General features: G+C 36.0%; 1 protein-coding gene across 1 annotated transcript; it reads left to right on the top strand.

Annotated features, from left to right (window-relative positions):
- Positions 1 to 3,887: 3,887 nt before the first annotated feature.
- Positions 3,888 to 4,826, top strand: LOC102825353 (olfactory receptor 5AS1-like). Its single transcript, XM_006877600.1, has one exon. The coding sequence runs from the start codon at positions 3,888 to 3,890 to the stop codon at positions 4,824 to 4,826; it is 939 nt and encodes a 312-aa protein (XP_006877662.1).
- Positions 4,827 to 9,078: the final 4,252 nt, after the last annotated feature.

Raw genomic sequence — 9,078 nt, 5'->3', positions numbered from 1 at the left:
AACTCTATTATCTGTCTATTCCATTTTCCACAAACATTCTGAAGCGCCCTCATATTGTTCCTGTTGTTAGGTACTGTCAAGAGATCCTATGCACAGCAGAATGAAATAAAGTCTGTTCCTGGGCCATCATCACAATTGTTTTTATGTTTGAACCTATTGCTGCTGCTACTTTGCCAATCCATGTCATTGTGTTCCACTTTTTTGCTGACTCTCCATTTTAGCAAGCATGATGTCCTTCTCCAGGCACGTGTCCCTCCTAATAACATGTCAGAGGATGAGAGACAAAGTCTTTTCTAGGAGAATTCTGTTGTACTTCTCCCAATAAGATTTTTTTCTTTTTCTAGCAGTCCATGGTACTTGTTCATCAACATCATAATTCAATATATCAATTCTCCTGTATTCCTGATTTATTGTCCAGCTTTCACATGCATATGAGGATATTGAAAATACCAAGGCTTGGGTCAGGCACACTTTAGTCCTCAACCAGCCATCTTTGTTCTTGAATACTTTAAAGAGGTTTTATGCAGCAGATACGTCCAATGCAATATGTTGTTTGATTTCTTGCTTACTCCTTTCATGAGTGTTGATTGTGGATCCAAGTAAAATGAAGTCTTTGACAGCCTCAATCTTTTCTTCATTTATGATGATGTGATTTTTTTGGTCCAGTTGTGAAGACTTGCATTTGCCCCCTTATGTAACATTTTTTAAAGTGGAGAATAATATTTTACTTTGATATGTTACCCTCAACCAGTTTCATGTAAAATTACACAGCTAAAATTATAAGAAATTGCTACATCTGCATGTGTGATAGAAATTTTCAGAATATTTTTCTAAAAATTAGGTCAAGAAGAAAAATAAGGATAAGGGGGATTTTAATAACACAGTTAGCAAGCTTGCCCTGCTATCTATCCATCAGTAAACAGTCTTCATATTTCGTTGTTATATTCCTTGGAAAATTAAAATCTACATGCTCATCACTAAGCATCTTGCTGTTATTGTTTGTTGTTGTTGTTAAGTGCCGTGAAGTCGATTCCGACTCATAGTGACCCTGCACAGGGTTTCCGAGGCTGTAAATCTTTATGGGAGCAGAACACGTCATCTTTCTCCCGCGGAACCGCTGGTAGTTTCGAACTGCTGACCTTGCGGTTCACAGCCCGATTCGTAACCACTACACTACCAGAGCTCGTTATTGTTAGTTGCATAAATTCAGTTCTGACTCACAGCAACATGTCTACTCATGGGCCATGCTAAGAGCAATAAGAATCTTAGACAAATTAAAAAAAATAAAGTTGAGTACTAGTGGTTAAGAAATATTTCAGCTATATCCAAAGAAAAGGTGTCCACAAAGGGAGTACAATGAAAGGGCAGGATATTTGAGTTAGGTGTTGAAAGAAAGATCAACAACAACAGATTGTTGACTTTTAGCTGAAGATTCCTCAATCAATGGAGCTACCCCTGTGTTATCTTCTGTTTCGGGGATAAAGAAATCAGGATACTCAGAGAAGGCTTGAAAACGAAACATAGCTTCTTAACCCTGGAGAGCAAGAAGACTTAGAGCTCAGGGTGCAGTAGAAGTGAAAGCAAGAGAAATGTATTGAAGAGGTGGGACTCCCTGTGAAGGAAACTCCCCTGATTATGCAAAGACCAGACGTGACTGACAGAAGGGTGTACTATACAGTATTTAGGTGATGAAGTAGGAATTGGACTATTGAAGTTGACCAAGTTAATCAAATCTTTATGATTCATTTTTTTACCTGTAAAAAAATAGAAATAATCTCTACTTCGTAGGATAGCTATATAAGTGTTTATCCTGATATAATCCATATTATTGTTGTTGTTGTTGTTAAGTGCTGTGGAGTCAATTCCAACTTAGAGCGACTCTGTGTAGGTTTTCTGAGGAGCTGCTGCTGCGTTTTAACTCCTGACATTGCAGTTCAAACCAACCTCTCAGTTCCGTGCTTATTCTGTAGTGTCCCACCAGGACTCCATGATCTATACTTATGGCCTCAAATTTGTTAGTAAATGTGCATTTATCCAAGGACAAATTTCTAAAGGGGTAGGAAAGAAGGAGAAATGGCAACAAGAAACAGGGAGGAAGTAAGGAACGAGTATGAGTAGTTGAATGTAATACTGATCTATCGTGTAATAATACATTTTTTTAAAAAAGGTAATGAAAATTTTCACAAACTTCTAAAGCTTCCTTATATAATTTTTATTTATTATGTGTTATCATCGTAATTGTTGTAATTGTCATTTATGCAGATAAATTGGTATTCTACCAGAATATGTGGGGGTTCTACTTTACAGAAAACCCAAGTGAAATTGATTTAAGGAAAGGCTAAGATGTAGTTTGCCTTTGTTGTTATACGCTCTTGTTCTGGTAGTGATTGTGGTTTAAATTTCATCTATGCTTGGTGGGATTTTTGTAGCGTTTGAAATTTTATTTTTCTGACTTGTTTTTGTTGTTGTTGTTAAGTGCTGTCAAGTTGGTTCATAGTGACCCCATAAAAGGTTTCTGAGGAGCGGCTGGTGAGTTTGAGCTGCTGACCTTGTGGTTCAAACTGACCTTAAAATCCAGTGTTTTGTCCCACAGGACTTTGTTGCCTTCTTCACACCTAATATTTTCCCCATATAGCTGCCGTTTAGAACACTACAGTAAACGTGGAAACACTGCTGTCCTGAAAAACTGATGAATGCTTCTGGGACCTCTCCCTAGCCATTGCCATACAGCAGGTTAAGAAAGAGACATGCCTTTTGGGTGAGGAAAGCAACACTTGTAGGCTTAAGTAAAAGATTTGCTGCTGCCTTAACATTGTATCTGCATAGAACACCAACATACACACACATATACACAGTGATTTCTCTTCTTAAGATCATGCTCAAAGAGGTATCTACAATGCCAAGAACAAAACAAAGTTTGTGAGCATCATCTGGGTATTTTAACTTTTTAAAACAACCAGAGAAAATAGAAAACAAAAGGTCAATTTATTGATATTGATGTGCTATAGTTAATCAATATATGGAGTCTTGATGTGGTGCTGTGGGTTAATGCGCCAGACTGCAAAGCCGTTTGAACTGCAAGGTTGGCAGTTCAAGCTCACCAGCTGCTCCTCGGAAACCCTATACAGGGTGGCTATGGGTCAGAACTGACTTGGCGGCACTTAACAACAACAAAAGTTAATCAATACTCCTATAGTGGTTATATGCCAGTCACATCTATTATCTACATTCATTTAAGTATTTAGAGTACATACTTATTAAATGCCAAAGCCGACATTTTTATTAATAATATTTTTTTTTTATCAACAATATTAAATGCCAAAGCCAGTCATTCCAGAAGAATTATGCTTTTCACTATTATATTGGGCTACCTCTCAGATTACATTTTCTTTTGTGAAATTACTAGTTTATCTGTGAGCACATTTATTTCCCCCAAAGTTTGCTCAGTTGTACTTTTATTAACAAAGAAAATGTGATTTTATGGATAAAAAAAAAATGAATTCTTGCCTCTCAAAAGTTTGCCAATTTTCCTAATTCTATCAGATGTCATCAGTCAATTCCATTTTAGATTGAAAGGCACTAATATTATATCTTAATATACATAACTTTTAATGAGTTACTATATTATAAGACACCACCCTCCAAGTAATATCCTCTGGTATTAAAAACAATTTCTAATTATATTATTTAGAAGAAACTAAAAACAATTTGTCAGAGAAAATGCCAAAGCATAACTTTATTAATTTTCTATTTCGTTCCTTAGACGGGAGGAAGACATCATTGGTTCATTCATCACTCAAGTCAACTTACATCTGTTGATGCTATCTCTTGTGAATGAGATCAACTTACATCTGTTGATGCTATCTCTCATGAATGAGAAAACCAAGATGTTAAAGAATAATTATACCATGCCAACTGAGTTCATTTTTGTTGGATTCACCGATTATCTACCTCTTAGATTCACACTATTCCTGGTATTTTTCATAGTATATGCATTAACTGTGGTAGGAAATATGGGCTTAATAATCTTAGTTAATGTTGATCCCAGTCTACAAACCCCCATGTATTATTTTCTTAGCAACTTGTCTTTCTTAGATATCAGTTATTCAACAGCAATCACTCCTAAAATGCTAGTGAATTTCTTAGCAGCAAGGAAGAGCATTTCTCTTTATGGCTGTGCACTACAAATGCTTTTCTTTGCTTGCTTTGCTGATGCCGAGTGCCTCATTCTGGCAGCAATGGCATATGACCGCTATGCAGCCATCTGTAACCCATTGCTCTATTCCACACTTATGTCTAAGAGAGTTTGTTTCTGCTTCATTATGTTGGCCTACTTCAGTGGAAGTATAACTTCATTGGTGCATGTGTGCCTCACATTCAGGCTACCATTTTGTGGCTCCAATGTTATCAACCATTTTTTTTGTGATATCCCCCCTCTGCTAGCTTTATCATGTTCAGATACTCATATAAACGAGCTTCTGCTCTTTGCCTTGTGTGGCTTCATCCAGACCAGCACATTTGTGGTCATATTTATCTCTTATTTCTGCATTCTGATTACTGTTTTGAGCATCAAGTCCTCAGGAGGCAGAAGCAAGACATTTTCCACCTGCGCTTCCCATCTCATAGCAGTCACCTTATTCTATGGGACACTTTTGTTTATGTACTTACGTCCTGCCACCAGCTATTCTCTAAACACTGATAAGGTGGTTGCAGTGTTTTATACAGTTGTCTTTCCCATGTTTAACCCAATCATCTATAGCTTCAGAAATAAAGATGTGAAGAACGCTCTGAAAAAATTCTTGGGAAGATACTGGACTTTCAAATAAATGAGAAAAAAAAAACAAATATTCTTATTTCATTTAAGATTGTTTGAAGACTAAGGGTACTACAGGATAAACCCACCAGACTCTCCTCAGAAACTCTATACACGGTTGCTTTGAGTAGGAAGCAACTTGACAGCACTTATCAACAAAAACAACAACTCATTCCAATTTCATCATCTGCAATTACCCTATGCACCATTTGTTGTTGTTGTTGTTGTGAAGTGCCATCAAAGCAGTTCCAACTCAGTGACCCTGTATATGGTTTATGAGAAGCAGCTTGTGGGTTTGAACTGCTGACTTTGTGGTTCCCAGTCCAGTGCTGATCCACAGTGCCACACCAGTTAGGAGTCAGACAATTTTAAGTATGTCACTATTTGTTAAAAATAGGGACCTTTTCAACCTCAATGTCTTCCAATACTATGCCTTTCTTGTAGAATTATTCTCTCTCAATGCTTCTACTGTGTGAAACATTTTGAATTTTAATAGGAAAACCTAACAGTTTTCCAATGACTCAGCTCCAAATTCTTGCCATATAAATGCATTAAATTCTTTATCATGCTATATCGATCTATCTGGTCACATTAGAAAATCCTTAGATGCAAAGAGCATATAATATTGTTTTATTTTTCTAACATCTGTATGTTGTGGCTGTTAAGTGTCATCTAGTTCATTTCAACTCATAGTGACCCTGTATAGGGTTTCCAAGACTGTAAATCTTTGCAGGAACAGAAAGTTTCATCTTTATCCTGTGGCGTGACTGGTGGACTCTCCAACATCTAAGTATTTTTATTAAGTGCAGTCGAATCAGTTCTGACCCATAACCACCCTGTATAGGATTTCTGAGGAGTGGCTAGGTTTTACACTACAGACCTTGTAGTTACTAATCCTGCATATATCCTACAGTGCCACACCAGGACCCTGACATCTACATATCTCCTGGTATATAGCTTATCCTCATTACATATGCATTTAATGTATGCACAATTGAATGAATGGGTGACTAACTGAATGGATGAGAAGATGGATGGATGATCTACTATTTCCTTTGGGACAGTGAGTCTGTATCTTGCACTTAAATAGCCTTTGTTATCAAGGAAAATTTTATTATCAATGGTAGCTAGTGGATGAAGCTGAGGAAAGTGAGGATCAGTGGTTCTCAGGACGTCAGACAGAAACAAAGCAATAAATACTTCTATATTGTTGCTGTTAAATGACAATGAGTTGCTACTGACTCTTGGCAACCCTTCATAGGATTTTCAGTGAGTGACTGAAGGGTTTGAACCACTGACCTTGCAGTGAGCATTTTAGAGCTTATTCTACAGTGCCACACCAGGACTAGATCACAGTAGTTTGATTCTTTGAGGGCTAGATTAATTGTTTTAAGAGATTCTCTACTCTGTTTCTGAAAATAAACCAAGATTGTGAAGACCATCAAAATAAGAAACTCTATAAATTACTTATTATATATGCATATATTAATAAAATATCCTTTAAGACAGTGTACTCAAAAAAGGATACATCCTCTAATAATTTTCTTATTAAAATTTTCAATGCAAAATGATGAGTAAGCAGCTTTTTCTCTTGGAATAGTTTTGATCATCAAGTTTTTGGATATTTTTTAATTCATTAGTCTCTCTTTCACATATCTTGAAAGAGTTGAAACAATAAGTTGTATACACATTAATGTGTGCTACTGTGTATTTTGCAGTAATTAGGAAAATATAGGTGACTACATTAGTTAAACTGAATGTACCCCATTGTTAATATGAAAGTTTAGTCAAATAAATTTGCTATGAAAATGAAATATTTTGTCCTATTTGAGTGCCACAGTATCCTCTTCTATAAATGGAAACAACAAGAATTAAATACATTAATATATGTTAAGCTATTAACATATATGTGACTTAATAACTAAATATATAGAAATATTCTTGACTATTTGTAACATTTTTTAGAACAGTGCCTGACATATATTATTAGCAAATAATGTTGGTTTGTTTTACCATTATAATAATATTACTGCTTAGTTTTAAGACAATAGGATTTGATTTCCTGTCACATACTCAGTAAGCTGATAGGAGTTGGACATTATTGCCTAAAAGAAAGACCTTGGTCCCTTTTCTGTAGACTTTTAAGTTGCCTGATTGCTTCAATTGCTTTCAAGTGGGTTCTGACTCATAGAGACCCTATATAGAGTTTCCAAAGAGCAGCTGGTGAGTTTGAACTGCAGACTTTGCTGTTCAAACTGACCTTGTGTGCTATTTCTCCTGGTGGAAACTGAAATGGATAAATAGTATTATGATGTGTCAGAACCTTATCTATATCCTTATATTGTCTCCTTAATATTTTATCACTTGGGAAGTACCAGCATGAGCTGTGACTTGAACAAAGTAAGAACATGTGGTTCAAGCTTTATATATGCAAATATATAACTAACTATGGTAGGGATCTGATCTTCCTCACCCTTCATGATTCAGAGAACACCATCTACTTCCTCCTCTTCCTCAGAGACTTGGAGTTCAGCTGATGAGGTGTCTTTATGACATGTTGGAATTTATGAACTGAGTCACCATCTCAGCCTTGATTACCAGTATTAATTTTCTTAGCATTAAAGTATAACTAGTTCTTCTGTTTCTTTTCAAGAGTGTGACCTGTAAGGAATCTGCCTTGGAATATTAACCATTACTTACCACCCCAATACTTCTGTGAAAAAGCTCATTTGTTTTGACTTTTTGTATTAACAAATGTTAGTTCAAATTTTACTAGTGAATATATTTTCAGTGAAAGAGAAAAAGACCCCCAATGAGATAGATTGGCACAGTGGCAGCAGCAATGGGCTCAAATAACAATTGTGTGGATGACCACAGGGCTAGCTATTGTTTCATTCTGTTTTGCGTAGGGTTGTTATGAGTCAGAACTCACTCCTTAGCACTTGACAACAACAACACCTTATTGTCACAAAATCATGTAGACCACCATATGACCTTCATTGGTCATCTGCTTTGCGGAAAGCCATCCATTTATAGACATATTTGTAACTAGTGCTTATTCTACTTCTGGTGTAGGTTTTTTCTTTATTTTTCTCTAATTAAAATAAAGTCTGAATTATATTCAAGACCTTTGGTATTCATATGTGTATATTTAATTTATCTTACTTTGTCACATATCCACATGTGCATATCTAAAATATCCTAATTTATCTCCTCCTGTTTTATCACTTTTATAACCATTATTTATTTCTACCTAAAACTGTAAAAGTAGCCCTGCTAGTGTAGTGGATTACAAGCTGGACAGTTAACTGCAAGGTCAACAGTTTGAATCTACCAGTTGCTCTATAGGAGAAATATAAGACTTTCTGCTTCCATAAAATTTACAGTCATAGAACTCCTACACAGGAGTCAGAACTGTCTTGACAACACACATCCATAACCACCACCACACACACACACACACACACACACACACACAAATCTATTAAAATGCTCAGTACAATTATATAAAAATTGCAGTGACTTGTTCAACTGTTATTTATTGTATAACCCAATATGCTAAGTATTCATTTGAAAACGTAGACAAAGATTCTGACTGTTGCATTCTTTAAAAGTCTTCTGCTTTGACTTTTCTCCATCCCTGGAGAATGACATCATGTTTGGCAAGTGGAAGTTCATTGAAAAAGACCAATGAGTTGATTGGCAGTGTGGCAGAAACAATGCATGGCAACATAGGGTTGCTATGGGCCAGAAACTAGACAACACCTAGCAATAACATGTAAATGAAAACATATATTTATGTGGCACTGAAGGATAAGCATTAGATTGCATGGTTGATATGAACTGCAAGATGTCAGTTTAAACCCATCAACTGCTTCTCAGAAACTTTATACAGGGTTGCTAAGAGTCAGAATTAACTTGATGGCACCTGTATGTATTTATATGTAGTTTTGAAATGTTGTCAAGTCGCAACCCTATAGCAATCCTATTAGTATTTCTGAGGAGCAGTTTGTGAGTTTGAACTGCTGACCTTCTGTCCAATGCTTATCCTTTTGCTCCAGACCAAGAAAAAAGATCTAAAGATCTATTCCCATAAAGACTACAATCTAGAAAACGCTGTGTGATAGTTTTGTACTATTATAGTGTTGCTGTGAGTCTAAATCAAGGCTTAGGGGACCTATCAGTAACATCATATAGAGCAACAATATAATATGGATATTAAATTGGGGATACTACATATATTTATACATGAATTTTGTTGTGGT

This window comes from Chrysochloris asiatica, unplaced genomic scaffold, assembly GCF_000296735.1.
Source record: "Chrysochloris asiatica unplaced genomic scaffold, ChrAsi1.0 scaffold00535, whole genome shotgun sequence".
In the NCBI taxonomy this organism is placed as follows: Eukaryota; Metazoa; Chordata; class Mammalia; order Afrosoricida; family Chrysochloridae; genus Chrysochloris; species Chrysochloris asiatica.
Note: the sequence above shows the minus strand (reverse complement) of the source record. Positions and strands in the feature narration are given on the sequence as shown.